Genomic DNA, 20,135 nt, shown 5'->3' with positions numbered 1-20,135 from the left:
AAAGTTCCCTTTTGGCATCCACTAAAGGCACCCCTGCAGGCAGTTCCATATCAAGCACCAGCAGCTTTTGGTGTGATATTAGCTGAAAATCAGTCATGTTTCTATGATAGCAATGGAAGCAAGACACATTCACAAATAAATATTTACAGGAAACATCCTTGTTTGGGAAACAAATGAGCACTTGCTCTGGAAATGCTGCGGTACCCATGACATCCCTACGGTAGTACTTGGTAGCATCAAAACTCTTTCAGTGATCCGTTTGTGTTGGGCTGAGTGCACATGCTTTCATATACATAATTTGTCTCTCTGGTTTTCCCAGCTGTCTTTACCAGTAACACTTCAACAGAGCAGGTCAGCCCTCCTCTCTCCCAAATCCATTCATTCATTCTTCACGTAGGGCTTATTTTGGCTGCCAATGAACAAAAAGGTGCTCCAGCCACATTCCTTTTCTCCAACCAGCTCTTTTTCCTGTCATCCCTTGAATGTATTTTTGTGGCTGTAACGCAAGAGGGGCATAACACAAAAGGAGGCCCCACTGAATCACTACACAACACTTTATTTACCAGTCTTCCCTCCAACACTACAGCTCTCAGCTTGCCTTTGCCTTTCTGTAGCTGAGAGGAAACAAGGGAAAACATGGCTTTGGTCCAAATGTAGTTTGTTTCCACACCTCTAACTGATTAGGAGTTCAGTATAAATCAATGTAACTCAGTGTAAAGAGGCAAGCAGAAGAGTGAACCAGTACTTTCTGCTGAAGTACAAAGTATACACAGTGCAAAGGTTTCATAAATGATTTGACCCTCAGTTTTTTTGATGTAACTGAAGTACATGCCAACATGAAATACAAGCCAAACCCATGCCATCCATGTCAACAAAACAAGTTATTAGGACATAAAATGAAAATGAAATCCACATTCTCTATTCTTTGTACTTCAGCAACAAAAGATGTCTGGCACCTCTAAAGGATAAAGATTACCTGCATACACTATATATCACATTCTTCCCCCAATATTTTCCCTTGAACTTTGACACTTACTTAATTATTGAAGTCTTTTTTTTCAGGAACATGAGCAGCCTTTAGCATGGAAGATATCTGAATGTGGAATCCGACATACAGTAAGTTTCACCTTGAAAAAGAAAAAAAAAAAGAGAGACATTTTTATAGCTTGTTATATCTGATCAACATTTGTGCTACTATCTGACTTGTATTTTAACTAGCTAAATAAAAATCCCCTATTAAGAGAGATAAGTATTTTTTTCCTTGCTGAGACTGTCTGTCTTTTCTTTAGTTGGCAAAAGCATCTGATCTTAACTTTCTCAGCAAAATTCAAATATGAATGTGTTCAGGTATGGGACAGAGAACCTGGATGCTAAAATATGAGTCCATCTGAAAGAAACATAGGTAGCAACATGTCGTAGATCACAGTGGTGTTTAGGCATGACTTAGAAATCTCCCACATTCTTCAAAAAAAGTGGTATCACACAAGGAGATGCGTAGTGCTTGATAACCAATAGGAGGTAGGAGTCTAGGGCTCTGCTCTCAAAACACAAAACCACTATAAGCAACTACACATCCACTGGAGGCAATAATTAATTTCCCAAAGTTTGCAATTCATGGGCCTTAGCCAAAAAATACCACTAACTCTAATTTATGGTTGCCCAGTAGTATCTCTTGGGGTTGCTCAGACTGTTTGAGATCAACTCCTCAAACACAGTAGTGCTGTCCTTGCATTCCCCAAATAGCCCAGGAATAAGAGATGCTACATCAGAATGATGCTGAGGAGCTATTTGGTACCGAAGTTATTCATGCCAAACTTAAAACAGAGTAAACTGGTTTGAATGGAGCCACTTTAAATGCAAAAAGCAACTTGCTTTCTCATTTGGCTTGATTCGTTTGACTATCACCTTCAGGTTAGTCAAGCTTACCTCCTTTCTTGTGGACCTGCTGATGAAGAAGTAAGCCTCCTCCACGTTCTGGGGTTGCAGATCATTCACAGCCACTATATGGTCTCCGTGATTAAACAAACATCCCAGTCGGCAAGGACCAGTCCACTGTGAGATACTAGACAATAAAGGAAACATACGGGATATCTAGCTACTGCTAACAGAATGGCAATGGCTGAACAGGATTGCGTTTACGGTACTGCCCTCTGGAAATAATACACAGGTTGAATGACTTTGCAACTTTTTGATCTGGTTCTAGCTGAAACCAAGCTGCTTCATCCATCCCAACAGGTCCTCCTAAAAGGGCACATGACACTGACATTGCAGCCTGTTAACAAGTGAGACTGGTACTAGCTAGGTCACCAGTGAGAGTTGGGGATGCTAGTTCAAAAGCAGTCAGCCAGACTCGCTGCAGGTACATGTACACTGCTGCAGGTGTTTTAGCCCTATGTTTGACTAAGATGATTTCCAATGTCATCCCAAAAGAACTGAATTAAAACTTATTATCATGTGTTTTATCTATGATATAACTGCAAGCATCAGAGATCCATTGCTGTCCTGACAGGACCCTTATGGAAATTCCAGTATCTCTTTCTTGCTGGTCTCTGATAGACTCTCCTTGATGACAAGCTGACCTGACAGTCAGACTTAGTGCTCTGTTCCAAATTCTTTCAATATGAACTTCCATAGAAAAAGAGAAAGCTCTATAAATTTAGATGTAGATCCTATTATTGAGGTGGGGTCCCATTTCCAGTCCCTTTTGCAATGGTATTTTTTCTTCTTGCTGACAGTGGCTGAAACGAAGTGACTTGCTGTGCACACAGTGCACCTAATCGGTGTGAATATGAGCGCAGCAGCAAAACGCAGTCTCAGTGCTGTGTGGCAGTGAAAGGTCAACAGGAAGCACAGGAGTATGCATTGAGCATTTTTTCTGCTGCATCCTCTTTATCCTAGTCATTGATATTGAAGGTCTAGGGAGAGCAATAATTTCCAACGGACTACTAAGAGGATGTATGTGCTCTAGCCCATAACACCTAGCTGTGAAAATCTCTGCCTAGCACTGATTCCTAGCACTGAACCACCTCTGGGATTAATTCAGAGATAATTTTGTGCTCACATCTAACTCAAGTCAGCTTGACGCCCTATTTACCCTATCACAAGATATATTCTCTCACTATATCTCTGAGACACACCATCATTGTGGCTCACCAAATCAAAGGCAAAACTGACTAGCGGTAATTGGGTGATTTCACACCAACATTAGAAGAATAGCTTTTGGGGTGGGACTTCATCGCTAATTATTACACAGCATGCTGAGGGATCTCAATTCTATACAGCCCTCTTCAACAGCAGTTGAAATAGAAACTCAAGTACATGAAGAGTCAGAAAGAGCAGAAATTCCTTACACTGAATACCTGAAGTATACACTGAAGTACCAGCACACACTGACCCTGCCCTGTTCTGCACTGCCAAAACTGTACATGGATGTGTATGGTTGTACACTTCTGTACCTGACTGTCACTCATTCATATCTGACAGGCACCATCACAAGACATCCAGAACTTACCATATTTGTCCTGCTGCTTCAGTAAGTTTTAGGTAGCTGTTAATATCAGCCAGGGGGATGAAAATATCCAAATTCTGCAGCTGGGTCTCATCTGTAACTTGACTGTGAGAGAAAACATCAGAGACTACAGAATCATAGAATATGTCAAGTTGGAAGGGACCTACAAGGATCATGGAGTCCAACTCCCTGCTCCTTGGAGGACTACCTAAATTAAATCATATGACTGACAGTGTTGTCCAGACACTCCTTGAACTTTGACAGGCTTGGCATGCTCTACCTGTACCTCAGGCTGAAATCCATGAACGCGTCTGTGTTCTCTGCAACAAAAATGGGGAAGACACTTACCTGAGCAGTATAGACAACTGAACCAACGAAAGTGGTAATGAATTTTTCCTTCTCTGGAGAGTTGGCTGCTGACTGGTGCTGCTTTCTGGGAATTTTAGGTCTCTGTTTGCTTCCAAGTCTTTTGGACATGCACTGTTGTCCTGGCATTTGGGGGGAGATGGGACCCCATCACATCTGCACATGAGCTGACAACTCTCATCCAGCAACCTACTGCAGAGGAATGATGATAAAATATGAACTAGTTTGACCATTTCAGGCACTCTTGCTGTGTTTGAAGCTGGATCAAATAGCCATCAGTGAAGCAAAGAATAACAAGTTCTTGTAGAATATCCAGTGGACAAAATTACAGCTAAGTAAAATAAACAGTCCTTCTAAAAATGGACCATAAATCCCAAAATAAACCTTTTCAGTATTTAAAGACTATTTATTAAGCCTGAAAACATTCCAGCTAACAACGTGCCTTGACAAAGCAACTGAGTACAGATTGTTGGCCTTGGCTGTACTGGCTTCTGCAGGGATGTAATGCTGTCCCCTGGGAGATACAATAACTCAGATGTGCTTGCACTCATTCTAGGTTTATTTGATGAGCCTTATAATGCCTGGAGCCAACTCCCCCCACGCCCCAGACAAAACTGGGATTAGTAACAAAAGCTGCTCTTGGTATATTTCAACTCAGATGGCATAGGCTTGTGAGGTTTTTATAGTAATTCCCTCCAGGGGCTCCCAAAGACACAGACGAGCTTGAATAAATCTATTGGAATAAACTGGTTTGTGGGTCGGCATTTCCAATTGCCTCCCATTATGCGACAAAAGACCTGACCATCTGTAGGTGGCAGGCCATAGCTAACAGCTAATGACCAGTCCTCTGGCTCAGGAGGTATGGTTTTACCGTGTAGGCACACTTCTCTTCAGTATACTGTGCTATATTGTGGAGGTCGTAAAGTTCCCATGTGGCACTACAACTGTGACACAAAGTTCAGGTCTTTCTTTGTGACATGCCAAACACTGTACTTTCAAAGTACACAGCATCAGACCCGTTCTTTGGATGGGAAAATGGAAGGAAGGAGAGGAACTACTCAGGAGCATGTAACTTCTTACTGAAAAGCTGGGAACTAATGCCCCATGTCTACCTTTCTCTTCTAACCACTAAATAATGCTGCCTGCTTTAGAGAGTACCTGTCTGAAAGGTTTTTGGAGCTTGGCTGCGGTATCTGAGAAAAGTGGTGGGCTCTTATGTCACGAAAACCTAGAAAAAGTGTAAGTCAACAAAAAGTGCTGCATCTTATAGTCAGAACATTTCTAAATGCATGTGTTTGCAATGTGAGTTTAAATTTCATGTTGATGAATTTGAATTTCACTCTGGTATTCCCACAAGTTCTGAACTTTCTGAACCAAGACCAAAGAGGGACTCATTCATACAAGATGCAGCCTCTAGATATTGTTATGTAAATACCACAGATGACAGCTCTATCTGTACCACTATGTCACTTTTAATTTGCAAAACCTTAATGAAGTTGTTACTTACAGTGATTTCATTGACATATAAATGTTGTCCTTTATTGGGTTCTTCTGCACTGGCTTCTCTTGCACAGGGACCTCAGACTCAGCTGTAGGGTCAGGCTTTGATACTTCAGTAGTGCACTGCTGGAAACACTAACAGCATAAGACGTTAATATCATTGCTCTGCCTACAGAAAAAATCTTCTTAATTTCCTTATTTTGTGCAGCGCTCATGCTGTTTAAACACATTGGCTAATATAGCTTGGCTTTCCCCCCGATAAATCAATTCCCAGAAACTGTGAGCTAAAAAGGTGGTTGAAACTTACAAGTTAATGTTCTCTGGTATTATTGACACTTTCAGACTGGGACATAACCAGCTATATTCTAAAGTACTACCACAAAAACTGTGTTATGTTTTAGTTTAAGCAGGTTGAAAAAAGTCTTGTAATTTGGGTGTGCTTAACTTAGAGCACTTAGATTATATAACAAAATCATATTGTTAATGTCCTTCAGTTAGCTGTACAGTCTTGGGAGAGAGGCTGTGACTTCTCCAGAAGACTAACCACTTAGCTTCTCCTGACCACTAACTACATGGGAAGCCTAGAAAAATTAGCCTCCCAAATTAGGTGTCAAAATTTGTTTAAAATTACCAGTATGATTCCTCCTGCTCCCTTGTTTCACAATGAAATGTAGGTGCCAAAATGTTTCACAGCGTTTTTAAAGTACTGCTTTGTTTTATGCAGCTTACTGATGCCTCAAAAGAATTACATTTTAAAATATGTAAAAATAATGTACTGTTCCATTTTCTAAATGAAGTTTTCACTTTTGGAAAAAAACCCCTGTTATACAATAGGCAAAAGCCATTTACAATGAAACGGTCAATTTGGGGAATTTCAACAAAATCAGCAATGTTTTTGTCAAAATGCCGCTTTCTACCAGAAAGATCCTTTGAATCTAGTGTATTTTTTCTTGTACAAATGAAAACTCTATTACCTACCTACCTATTACCTATGTATTTCTTTTGCAAAGAGAAGAGGTTCCTCATACCAGTTCCTCTTTGGCTCATTAAATATGTCCTGTCTCCTTGGGGCTGTTAACAAACCAGCAGAACTTGCAACTGATAAACTACCTTTGCTAAAATATTGCTGGGAGTTTGGTAATAATCTTCTTCGTCCTTTTTGATGTCTTCATCTGTATCTGATGACAGCAGATTTTCCTTACTCTTTCCCAGATTTTTATCCTGTTAAAAGAATCATTTTGTATTTAACAGGTTCAATTATACAGATTGTTTAACATGTATTTTCCATTTACATGGAGAAGTAATAGAATCAGCAAATATCCACAGAAAACATGGGAAGACATGTATCTCCTTGAAGTGAGATATGCTCAGAGCCAGTCTGTTTTAGAAACAAGGTTTCTATATCTGTGCTCCTTCTTGTATTTTTGAGATCCATGGCACACAGACAAAACTGGCCACTGGTATTGATACTTCTCATAGATGGATTTGTGGTAACCAGGCAGTTGCAATCGATTGCGTTTTGTTTAAAAATCAAGTGGGTTAAACACTTCATGTATGAATCTGCATGCATTTAGGGTCGCTTGTGTGGAGAAGATTTTTTATTTGCATTCACTTCTAAAGTCCTTACACTAGGAAAAAAATCTGTAGGAAATCTAGAATTGGATCGGGATATATTTGTCCTTTTTAAGCACCTTTTAACTGCTATCAAGTAAAGAATGAATTTGGGACTTCCTTGACTAATAAGAAGTCTATTATCTCCTACTTCTCCATTAACTAGAACATACCTGGAGGTCTGGAGATCTGATTTTGAATCCTTTGTGTCCTGAGTGATATTCTGCCTTCATAAATACCTGAAATACTAAGTTTGTGGCAATTTGGTAAGTCAAGGAGAAATTAATCCTGCCACCAAGTTTACCTTTCTCAGTCACTAAGATAAATTATTTATTTTTATGTCTCCTTGTTGACTTCACTATAGTGAAGAGCATGGTAATTAGTATTTAGCTGCCTCCCAATGCAATTCGCCATGCCATGTTTGTGATGCAACTGTTTTTTATCTCTCCACTTACATCCTTGGTTTCCATGGTGATAATTTTAATAATTGCTAAACATGCCACAGAATATATCACTGTTTTCAAGGTAAATTAAACTAATTACTCTCTCACATGTAAAGAGAAGAAACTGGCATTGAATAGAAATTAAAGATGATGAATGTATTTTTGTTCCTTGTGGGTATAAATGACATAAAAAGCAACGCATGCAGTCAGAGTCAGAACAAACCTGCAAACGGTCCTTCAAGAAGCGTGTAACAAAAGCACAGCAGGAACAAGACTGGCTCTGTGGTCATGATCTAAAGTCATGAATGAGTTTCCTAGTGACTTTTCAGGGGCTTTGGATCAATCAAACAAGCAAACACTTGGGGAGAACGGGAAGAGGAGGTGATTTTATGAAGTCCTGAGATCCTCCAACTCCTAGGAAATCTCAGAGAGCAAACAGCACTCATCAGCTTCACAAACTGAGCCTTCAATCACTGACACTGGCTACCTTTTGCCAAATGTGTAGTGTTTCTCCTTGGCACCATTGCAGATTATAGGGGCAATGGGAAGGAGAAGGTTAAGCTGCATCAGCACTGTTTCCCTAAGGCAGTTTGCCAACATTTCTGTTCCTCCAGGTGCTTTACCACCAGAGAAGTGCAGTTAACATCAGTGTACAGTTATTCTCAACTGTACAGCTGAACAAGTTCTTTAAGCCTCTGTTGAACCATGATGAAGATTTACATTAGAGAGAAAGTAGACTATGGAGAAAATTGACTGTAGCACAAGATGGAAATGATACCCGGAGAACAACTGAGCAATTGTTAGTTATAGGCTCCTTAGGAAAATTATGCCCTTGGACAGAGGAACTTCTCTTTCAAAAAATCAGGTGTGCCAAACATATCCTGACAAGGATGCCTAGGTGCCTGCAATACAGTAATGCACAGTATGGGTGATGCAAGTCAGGGCTCCTTATTTTGATGTATTTCAGGTATTGAAAGCTGTGTATCAAGATGTTGAGTCAGATGTGGTTTGGGAGCTCCAAAATGTGGGTTGAAAGGGAGCCAGGTCCCCAGACTTCTTCAGGGTCCCTGCCTGCGTGACTAGACTCAATTAACATTCAGAGGCCTGTTTGCATGAGTAACGGCTACTGACCAGAGTTTTCAGGATCTGGGGCTGGATGAGGGAACCACCAATAAAAAGCAAAAAGAATCAGATACTAGAAATGTGGAGTCATAATTCTAAAAGAAAGTAAATACAAGGGATTAATGTGGAAGTCAGCTGTCTAGACATCATTGAGCAGAGAATAGATCTGGAGATGTTAGCAGATGCTAAACTTATGAGGCAAGTGAAACATTTTTATCGAATGAACAAACATTTTTGTTTCTTGTTAGCTGTATGGCAAGGTAATTTATTTTCACACATGCTGAAACAGAAACACGAGCTTTCTGCTGTTCCCTCTGCTTCAGGCTGAAAAGGTAAAATCCAAATTCCTTATCTTTTAACCCTCATGGTCAGTCTGTCCTAGTCTGAACAGCTGCATATAATACATGCTCTCTGAGACATCATAAGTATGAGAAGAATTAATGAATGAGACAGAAAAGGCATGCATAAGAAAGAGACAGAGTGTCTTGGTATGACTAAAGGTTAACTCAATGCATTTCAGAGATCAGACTCACAATTGAATTACTGCAGCTTCATAAAGTACTGTGCATCAGCTGAGCTGTGCTAACTGCCCACGTCATTGCAATGTAGTTTCAACTATTTTCACTTCTTTCCACTAAATTTAGCTGTACTTTCTCATGCTTGCTGCCAGCCTATATACATGGATGGTGACTGCAGCATGTGATTTACCACCCTGTTAGTTATGATAGCAGAACAGATTCTTTTCCCTGTACCTCAGCCGCTCCAGATCATAGTCCAATGCATAAACTGCCAGTAAAGATGGGTTTAAACTCAGCTGCCAACTGCATACTGGTGAGGTGGAGCCTTGGTTGTGCTTCTGTTCTGTTGACTCTGCTGCAAAGGCAGTAATCCAGGGCAGAGAATGGGTGAAAACCATCCGAAACTGCTGCAGGTGTTTGTTCAGGGAACACAGGTCGGAACGTTTAGCCGATAATACATGATAACATTCATCACTGTATCTTTTTAAATCATTCCTGCCAGATATGGAAGCTAAACTACTTGAAGTCATATTTATGCTGACAGAAGGCTAGTCCTGAGGTGTGCCTCAATTTAACAAGCCCTTGTTCTCTAGTTCAGTTACATTGATTCAATTGCTACTGGAAGAGGCTGCAGAAAGAAACCATTTGGGAAGACTGTGGCACTGCTGAGAAATGTGATGGGAGGAGCAAATCCTCAAGCAGTGCAACTTCAGAGTTTTCTTGATGGAGTTTGTGAGAGCTGCCACAAGTTGCAATTGCTGCACAGAAACTCTGAGGATCTGCCTCCAAGAAGCAAAGTAAAAAAAGGGTATTTCAAGCAAGTTCTTAGAAGGTTATTTTCAGTATTAAACAAGACAACAGACTAAATATTTAGGAAACTTTCACAGTGAAAACCAACCCAGTGTGCTGGGAAAATAGGTGGATAATCTATAGTTACAGATACTCAGGTGAGATAAGAGCCAATAATCACTTCTGCAGACTGAACAACTCAAGAGCTGTTTGATTTGTTCTGCTCACCAGGCTTGGAAAAACTCCTCTTGGTGAGTCACACTGAGCCTGATGAGGGCCAGGATCTGAACTGGGCCTGTTCTTGTCTTCTGAGGAACCATTCTCCTGTATACAAAAGAAAAAAGTTTACTCCTCCTAAAGATACACTGCAAGTGCTTCACCTGCATTCAGCTTCCTCTAGCTGGGCCATTTGCACACAGCTTTGTGACTAGAGAAAACCAACAATTCCTTGGCTGCTATTCAGCCTGTCACCAGGGGACTGCAATTGCTCTGGGACAGCAGCAATGCTTTCCTTCCTTTCTATTTAAATATTGAGGGGGAAGATCTGGAAGGCACAGAGGAACTGGACCTGAACTCCCCTCTGAGCTTTACAGCCTGAAGAGAGAAAGAAGAGCACAATCATAAAACAGGAGGAATGTGATTAGCAGCTCCCAAAACAATCATCACATGGCTTTGCCAAGGCATGTGAAAGCAAATCTTCAGGGGCTTTCTTCATGCCCACTAATCTTTGCCAGTCAGTTGAGACAGCCAATGAATATCATTTCTCATTGCCATCAACATCTGCCTTTACTTACATGCAGACTTTCCTCAAAAGTCTTTCCTTTGTGGGGACTCTCTGATGTTATCACCCAGGTCCTACTCAGGAACCCCACCAGAGAGCAGAACAGACCACCCGGGCACCCGTTGCACAAGCTCTGAAGAACTTTTGATGAAAAAAAGCAACTACACAAATCAAATTTCACAGTCACCCCTACGAGCAAACTCATTATTAAGGATGACTAATCTGTTTACCTTCTGGCAGCTTTGGCTTTCCGGGAAACTGGTCATATCTACAGAATTCAAGAATACTGGCAAAGAGGAGGGCCGGCTTCTGACTTCTGGATTTGGAAGATCTTGGTTCTGGAAATAAGATTACAACAGTGTAAGAAGACAGGCACCTGATGGGCATGGGCTACCATGTACCAACGCATTCCACTAGTCCAAATTTTACTTCTAATGGCTCAGAGAGGTTGTCTACATGGCATTTTTCAGGCTGACATAAATTTGCCCTGCTTGCACTTTGAGCTGACTGGAAGCTGCAGGGATGTAAGTAGCTCAGTGCTGAGTCTGAACTAGTAGGCCTGGCTGGCTGACAAGGTGCAGAAACTTGGGCCTGAGCTTGAACTAACAGGGCTTCCAGCTGGTTCATAACATTGACAGACCAGATGTGGATTGGTTTGTAAAACAGCATGTAAATATAACCAAAAAGCACACGGTAAGAATAACACACAAGTTTTCATTCCGACACATCAAAGGTGCAATTCATTGCAGCATAACATCAATCATCTCCTAATTTCCATGTGGCTTACTCTTCAAAGAGATTCCTTCAATGTAAAATCAATCCCACTGCAGACAGACTGTGCAATGCCTGCTTAATGCATAAAGCCTGGGTACAGGATTTATATGGAAAATGAATTTCTGATTAACCAAGGCAAGAGCCAATTTGCAAGGCCAAAATCAGGAAAAATCCTTTGCACAGGTTTCTAATGAAATTACATATTTTTTTCTTTCTAAAATCAAGTGCAGTAACGTATCACCTGAGGGCAGCATCCACCTCTTTTGGCCTCCCTGCAGATCGAAGATATCACAGTGACCCAATCCTCTGTTTCCTGCCTGTAGGTTGGAACAACAGAAATGAAAACCTACTCACAGGTAAAACACAAGCAAAACCCATTTGCCTACCCCCTTCTTCCTATGGAGCCCAAAATAATGCTTCCTGAAATCAATGGGGAAAATCTGCACCTTCCTTTCAAGAGAGAGTGCTTGGGTGGCCGCAGCCAGATGGCAAAGTTTGAACTCAGAGATGTGCAGCCTAAGACTGGGAGCTAAAAGGTATGCAGGGGGGGCTGTGTGTGTGCGTGCAGGAGACACGGAGAGGGAGATGGTGCTTTCTGCTTTGTTTTCTGTGTGTAATGCTGCTCTGCCAAGTCCTGCCATAAAGACAGCTAACAAGGCTTGGGAATGCATTTGGGCGAGCAGAATGAGAAACATGCCATGAAAGGACCCCTGAAGCTCTGTTTCATGCTTGTGGTGGATTTAGTTGGATTAATTCTGGAATGCTTCCCACGGAGTGTGGGCTGTGAGAGCAGTGCCCTGGGGGAAGGCGTGGTGTGGCACACTCAAGTAACAGACAGGTATGTGTTTTTCTTCTATGCTTATCAGCATTTCACACATGAGCTGTTCTTCTGCATAAGGGCAGAAAAACTCCTGACATGCTTCTGGCTGGGAAACTGAAGAGGAGAAGCTGGGAAGCAGCAGCAGGGGAGCACCATGCCAAATGTCCTCTCTCACCTAACTGAGCTTTGGCTGATCACCTCGACAGCAGCAGTTTCTGCCCTTGCTGAGGACTGGATTGAAGCCTGGGAGAGCAAGGAGCACACCACCCTGCTGCAGTAAAGGCCCCAGTCATTCCTTTGGGGATCTGTTTTCCCTCGGGGGAACTTTCCCCTTCAGTCTGCTTCCCTTGATTAACAACCTACTTTCCAGGGCAAGATTATTTCCTGTGACTTATCAATAAGGAGCAGAAGCTTTCCTAACTCCCAGGAGCCGCTGGGTGAGAAGACAAAGCTCTCTGCTCTTCCTTGACTGGTACAGTTTGACATGGCACTGCCATACTGATGTACTGCCACTGCCATCCTCAATCCCAGCTGCATGCTCCCACTACTTTCACCTGTGGGATGTTGTAACAGTGTGGCTGCAGGGAAGGTTAGCTCACCTGTCTGAACCAGCAAAAATTAACCTGGCCACAGGGGAAAAAAAACGGCATAGAAAAGAGCAGTTTTCCATTGGATCAACCAGCTGAATTGTTTCATCCCAGAGCTGTGCCATCAGTAGCTGAGACACAGGAAGCGATGGGAGCAGCTGTGAAGGAGTAGGACCTCGCCTTGGGGCAGCAGCTTAGTGTAACATTAGCATAACTATAATGTCATATTGCATTTCCACATCTTTTTATGCCTACCTGCTGCTCCCAATGAGGTAGTAACATCTGTTTCCAGTACTGATGGACATCACCTGTTCAGGAAGGCATTTAAACATCTTCCTTACTGTTTCCATAATTTCAGAATTGCTTATGCCAACTTCGGTACTTATGATTCTGTTAAGATAACCATATGAAACATCCTATATAACTATACATACCTACATACAAACATATGCACACACATACATATGTGTGTATGTGCATATTTTACTCTAAGCACAGTGTAATATGATGAGATCTACATGGGAAAGGTAAACATTTTTCCACAGAAAAAATTGTCAAGAAAAAAAGTGCACACATTTAAAACACATGGTCTTTCAATGAAGAAAAACTTCCAAGCAAAAAAATAAAATCAACTTTTGCAAAGACTCATGTCCAGATTTTGGATCCTCATTTCTGAAAAAAGGGGCTGTTTGTCTAACACGGAATCTTGAAAAGAAATGACAGTAAGAAAAATTCCTGGCAGATGTTTTTGAACCACTACAGAACAATACATTTGATTTGAAACTAATTGGATATTAACAGTGTTTTAATGGAGAAGAGGAACAGACAAGAAGTACTCTTAATGGATACTTAAATAGAAGCACTACTTCCATTAACTTCCAAGAAGTTAAATAAGTAAAAATAACAACAACAATAATGATGCTAATAATGTAACCACATACCACTGAGCAAGCTGGCATTTTTTCAAGAGCTTCACAATGTAAATCCTTTTAATGGAAGAAGCACAACAGCAATGTGAGTCCAGTGACCTCCATGCCTAACAATTCCAGGAGCCTGGAGTATTAATCCCCAGGTCTGACTGGTAAAATCTTTACATTTTCCTTTACATTTACTGCTTCCCTTCTATGTATCTCACACCACATGTGACATGGAAAAAGGTGCCAGTACAAAGCCTATGATACCCAGCCTTGCTGTAGTGGGCACTGTGCTGAGAGGAATGAAATGACCAACCCAAATGAGCCAAGCAGGGCAATTTCTTGGTGGAGTGAGAGGCAGTGGGGCAGTCAGCATCAGCCCAAAGGGCCACGTGAAAGCCAGGAGACCTCTGCACAACTTGCAAAGCACTTTGTAAAGCTATAAGGTGGGAAAGGTTGTGTGCCACAGTTAAGAGTGGCATACTCCATCCTTACTTGCATGTGAGTGAATGCATAGCACTGTCCTCACAGGAGATAAAGTATCTTCTACTACAGGAATACAGCCTTCGGGATCACGGAGCCAAGATGTCTGGTTTGCAGATACCACATCACCACAATCACTCACATAAATGTATCAAATTTCATCAAAGCAATTTAGGATTTTTACTTCTATCTATATCGTGCACTGTAAGTTGCACCGAAAGCCTACAAAAGCCCCAGGGACTCTTTTCTGGAGTACAGTGGGATTTTGATCAAGAACCTCAATCAGGAACAAGTGCCTGTACAGTGGCCATTTAAGAGTGTTGATACATGACTTAAAATAGAAAGGTGATGCATTTGAGTTACATACTGATCAACAGCTATGGAGCCTTTTATGTTCTGGCCTTTTAGATATTTCAGGATGTAATTGCCCTTGCTGGATTTGGACAGGATGAAAAAACGCCTCTTCCAGGAATTCTGTGGAAGAGAAAGCAATTTGTCTCTCATTAAAATTCAGGATAGCAGAAACAACAGATGCTTGTTGGGGGATTGCTGAAATATGACTAATCTGTACTAGCATACCTGTGAGCCAAAAAGTTGAAGAGGTGGTGATTTGATGAAGAATCCGTGCTTGTAGACTTCACCTTCAGGGCAAAAGGTATTTTGAGTTCTCACTAATCAAAGAGAAATGAACAACACCATTACTTAATTTGTTGCCAATTAATCTCTTACACAGATCTGCTTGAACTGAAAATTGTTGCTGAGCACCGGGTTTCTGTGCTTAAATGGCCATAAAGCACATTACAATTAGAGAAGACGAACACAAATCAAGGCTATAAAATATAGGGCCAGGCCATGCTTCCCTGATGTCAGTGTTACTGCTGACAACTGACCTAAACTGTCAACAAATGATAGTGACAATGTAGGGGGGTCAGAAGATATCATGAGCCTCTGTCTTATTTAACTGGTCTTATTTAACTTCTGGAGTATGGTCTTATTTAACTCCACAATTAGTGACCTGAAAGAGAGTAAACAGCCCCCCTAATGAAATTTGTAGATGGCATTCAATTTGGATCGTTGCAAACACAGCTAAGGATAGATCATCTTACACTGTGAATCATGATGTGACAACAGGAAAAAGTCTTACAAGTAAAATATGAGCTAAAACCTGCGGGGGGGAGAAATGCCTGAATGTATTTGTTCACGACCCTGCATAACCTGTGGCCAGTTGTAGTTTAAGATTCACATTTTCTAATCACTGATGAATTTCTAATAAAAATCTCAGTCTTATTAATGCACTTTAATACCCAATGAAAGGAGTGGCAATCTTATTCCATTTTTTAAGCTATAAACCATGTTTGGGAAATTAAGATTTTTTTAAGAATCCAGTGACTGAAAGGAGCACAGTCAACCTCATTTTGGATCTTCCAGTAAGGGACAGTAGAGAATATACATAAGTCCTGGGAAATATAACATGACCAAATTTTGGGGTGATGCAAGAAACGCTTGGTTCTGAAATCCCATTTACTACTGACTTCAGTGGAGGTAAGGCTTCATCGTCAGCGCCTTGGAGATACTGACTGTACCTTCCAGTTCACAGTTAATTTTTAAGGATTTTAACATTTTTTACAAATGCCAGTTCAACCTCTGTGTCAGGGACAAGAAAAAATCTGGTATAAAGGGAAATGCTGCATTTAGGACAGATTCTTTAAGGAAGGAAGCAGAAGGCCAGAATTAACACACAGTGTAAGCCCAGATGAGATCTCCAGATTTTTCAGTATGCTATTTTCCCCTGTTTTTCACCTGTTGTTTACCACAAAATCCCTGGTAGGTGGAGGGTAAAGAGAATGGTATCGTATATTGATAAGAATGGATAGAAACCTGATTCAACCTTACTACTGACAAATCTTAGTAAATGAAATTTCATACCTGCAGAATTTCTTTTACTTGTAGAAGCCATCCTGATTGTTTTGTCCACCCAGATAGTAAACAGAGCAAAAACCTTGAAGCTAACTCCTTTTGCTTTGCTTCCTGCTGAGCAGCATTTCACTGCACGCACGGTTGCCTGAGAAAATAACAAGTATCTTACAAATGTTTATTTTCGTAGTGATGATTAAACTATATAAAATGAACATAGAAAAATCTATAATAAACTATATAAACAATTATAATAATTATTATTCATTTAAGCATACTATTGTACATCTTATTTTATATTATAAAGTAAATTATACATTATATGCTATATTATATTTATTCTATTATAATAGAATTATAAAATTACAAACAATAAAAATTATAAATGTATATAGGCCAAAGAGATGATTTGCCTAGGAACTTGCGAGACCTGCTAACAGAACTTCATTTTGCCCCTTCCTTTGTAATAGACACAACACCTGTAACCTAGGAATATTGCATCCCATATATGTTTCTGACACTGCCTTTAGCAGTGTGATCAGTTCTGTATAAAACAGGCATAGCTTGGCCTGAAGAGTTCAAAATCTATTTAGAAAATCTAGTCACAATACTATGGTAATTATAATAATTTGCAAGTCTGTAGCATTCTTTATACAATGCCCTCAGAGCAATTTATAAACAGTGATGAAATAAACTTTACAGCTTTCTAAGAGGTGGATTAGTATGATTTTTCAGAGGGGTAAACAGAGTATCTGTTTTTATTTACATCAACTTATTTTTGCAACATCTCCTCCAGTATTACCAGGGAAATGGGAATCTCACTGTAAACTTGAGAAGTTAAATGACCTACTCATTGGCATAGCCAGGCTGGGGCAGAGATGGGAATAGAGGCTGGCAGGAAGGCAGAATGCACCGATGCATTTTCATGGAATTCTCCAAAGTTTTGTTAAATAACCCTTTAACAAAACAAGCAGGCCACAGTCTGTGGGATTTGATAAGTGCAGGAACACAGAGATGGAGTATTTAGAAAGTAAAAGGTGGGTTAATGGGCTTCCATTGGGGGTTTTTTTGGAGCTAATTTGCCTTTTGGTCCTTTCCTTTGAGAAGAACACCACTTGGGTGTCAGGATAACAGTGCCAGACCTCCAAAGCACTGCTATTTCTTTGCAATTTGTATGTGACCTCTGCACTCCTCCCAATCGATTGCATGCACGACACTACATTTTGCACACTTGACAGTTTATTATTATCTCACAATTGTTTTCTTGTTTATTTAAAATCAGATCTAGTTTCTCTCATATACTTACATTTCCGGTTTGTAATACCGTGTCTGTCTGTAACATAATTTAGGAAACTTTTCAAAAGTTTCCCTTTGCCTTACCCCAAAGCTCTCATTCCTTGCAAAATCAAATACTTTCCTTTTAGTAACTTGGCTTGAAGTTGTCTGTTAGCTACAACGAGGTTACACTGTCTCCAACGTGTGCCACCTGAAGCTGCAGAGCCTCTTCTGGGAAAATTTGAAGGATTTCAAGTGCTGTTCTCTAGTTCTTTGCTGGGCTCCCTGGCTGGACTGAGAGATTTAAGGTGTTTCCTTTCTTCTGTTTCTTCAGTGATTTACTCCATGGTGCCAGAAGTAAACATGGTACGGTCATAAGTGGTGGTCAGAAATGATTGGTTATTTTCTGGCCTCACTCACCTGACATGGGATAGGTTACACACAAAATTTTACCTCTGACACACAACTAAAGCTATAGACTTCCACACATCCTCTTCCAGGCAATACCATGCTGTAAATGAAAATGACCCACTGCAAATTTAGGTCCACTGGAGATCTTTGCAGAGCATTTCTGCCTGTATTTTTGTTGGTTTTTTTTTTTTTTTTTAAGGAAACCTTTGCGATTTTGCCTTTTTGGCAGAAAGATTTGTTGTACAAATGCTATGACAGACTGTTATTAAATTTACTGCTAGGGTTTTCACCTATAGCCTACCATAAAAAAAGACAAAAAAGCAACTTCCAAAACTAAAAATGACTGCACACAAAGTCAAATTGTTAGTGTCAATAGCAGGGGCACATGCCTGGGGTTGCAATGAAAGGCAACGTAATATTCTTTTCAATGTGACTGACAGAGTCACCGTGACTGGCAAATGATACAGTTCTTGCAAAACAATGTTCCAAGAGCCTGTAACAGGATAAAAGTCTCTTCTAGGTTTCAGTAAAAGTCAAGCTTTGCAGGTGGGAAGATAAAAACCTGTGAGATTACAGTTGTGCTATCTCACTCTGCATTTTGGGAAAAAGTTTTTAATTGTTGCATTTAATTGTCTTTTCTCTTCAATGGAAAGCAACATTTTTACACAGGTTATGTCTAATTCAGAATAGACAATGCCAATTCCATGATTATACCCCCTCAGATTTTTGTATTCCTGGCATTAAGAGACTTGATTGCTTTCAACCTTTTGAAAGGCAATGAGGCACTTCAGTCAAAATGCAAATAAAATGCTTCAAATTATTAAGATGTAGGCTATTATAAAACTTCAAAAATATAATGCCAAGATAAGGAAAACAAACTGTGTTAATACTTACAGGCAAAATGTCTTTATGATGTAGGAGGTTTTAGAGAAACACACCTTTAAGTATTTCCAGATAACCTGTATTGCGTCCTGCAGCAAAACATGATCTGTCCTTGCCCTGTATTGTGACTGCCGCCTTATAGTCTGTGTATAAATACAAACACCCTGAAATATGACCCACAAGGAAATTCCTGTTTCTGCCATGGGAAGCAAATAAAAGACTGTTCTGAAAGGGGAATCCAGAAGATTAATATTCACTTACAAGCAATGAAAAAATATGCACATTTGAGGCAGCCATGAATGTCTCCCATGCAGAAAAAATGCCTGGAGACAGCTTGTTTTTGTTGGTTCAACTTTCTAAACAGTCCCTTCATTTCCCCTGAGCTGTGTCTAAAATATAATATCCACCCATGACTGGAAGATAAAGCAACATTAAGAACCCTAAAAGATTGTAAAATACCATAAAATGTAACCAAGTTCAGAGTTAAAGAACAGCATTTACTAAAACATACAATGGTGAAGCAGGATTTCTCATGCTACCTATGTAATGACAACATACTTTCATTGTAGGGTCAGTGTCTGTCTTGGTTATAGGTGAATTATTTTGATTCTCTCCAGAAACATCCAGCATATCAATAATGATAATGATTTTACACACTGAACCATTTGGCTAATCCTGCAGGTGGCAAGGGAATTGCGTTTAGACAGAAAATAGTTATAAATTTGATCAGGAAATAAGCTAAAATGCCCTACAGCTTGTAAGTCACTATTCAGCTACCTGCCCTTGCTCAAGTGAAAGGGTCAGGCTTCCTTATTCTGAATGGGTTCCTTCAGGTCTTGGGCTGGCACAGCCCTCAGCATGTAAACATCACCAGTCAGACATGATGTCTGTCAGTGGGAAGTTTTCTTCTTAAATAATTTTAATGTTTTTTGGACATGATCTGAAGCAATGCTCCATCTAGCAGACACAGTGGTCCCCACACAAGGGAGCTTCTCTCTCTTTCTTTCACTGCTACTCTAAATTATCTTTCCAAGTTGCTTTCCTCTCTGGCAGTGTCTTCAGGTATTTTATGCTGATCTTTGTATATTTCATATACTAGAACTAGTCCAAAGGTTGTTTAAGATTCAGCCTCAACTTCTTCCTTTCATTGTAAGTCAGCAGGTAGAATTGCTGTGCTCCTTTGTGCCACACTATCATCTTTTTCCAGGAAACCTTTGGTCTACCAGGAGACCTCTTGCAAATGTAGAGAGTGCCTTGTTAGCTTGCCACATTAGAGCACTGAAGAGCTTCAAATAACATTACTACTTTGCCTTTTTTCTTAGACAGACAGCTACCATTTCACCTATTAGTTGGAAATTCCCAAGCTGTGCTTACTTAGTGTCTGTCATGGTAAATGTACAACAAAATCTGATAAAGACCTACTCTGTCCACCTTTTT

General features: G+C 40.4%; 1 protein-coding gene across 5 annotated transcripts; it reads right to left on the bottom strand.

Annotated features, from left to right (window-relative positions):
• Positions 1-201: 201 nt before the first annotated feature.
• Positions 202-19,188, bottom strand: PLEKHS1 (pleckstrin homology domain containing S1). 5 transcript variants are annotated; one of them, XM_052799890.1, is made up of 14 exons: positions 18,711-19,188; positions 16,143-16,278; positions 14,796-14,887; positions 14,584-14,690; positions 13,075-13,209; positions 11,654-11,729; positions 10,869-10,976; positions 10,086-10,181; positions 6,485-6,595; positions 5,382-5,509; positions 3,857-4,066; positions 3,512-3,613; positions 1,927-2,062; positions 202-1,127 (listed from the first exon to the last, which is right to left on the bottom strand). In XM_052799890.1, exons 2-14 carry the CDS (start codon positions 16,171-16,173, stop codon positions 1,059-1,061), a joined length of 1,401 nt encoding a protein of 466 aa, XP_052655850.1. In that variant the 5' UTR covers positions 16,174-16,278; positions 18,711-19,188; the 3' UTR covers positions 202-1,058. The 5 variants fall into 5 exon arrangements, with proteins under 5 accessions (XP_052655850.1, XP_052655852.1, XP_052655853.1 ...); XM_052799892.1 differs by having other exon boundaries at positions 5,382-5,500; XM_052799893.1 differs by having other exon boundaries at positions 14,796-14,857.
• Between the last annotated feature and the right edge of the window lie 947 nt (positions 19,189-20,135).

Source organism: Harpia harpyja, chromosome 10 (assembly GCF_026419915.1).
Source record: "Harpia harpyja isolate bHarHar1 chromosome 10, bHarHar1 primary haplotype, whole genome shotgun sequence".
Taxonomy (NCBI): Eukaryota; Metazoa; Chordata; class Aves; order Accipitriformes; family Accipitridae; genus Harpia; species Harpia harpyja.
Note: the sequence above shows the minus strand (reverse complement) of the source record. Positions and strands in the feature narration are given on the sequence as shown.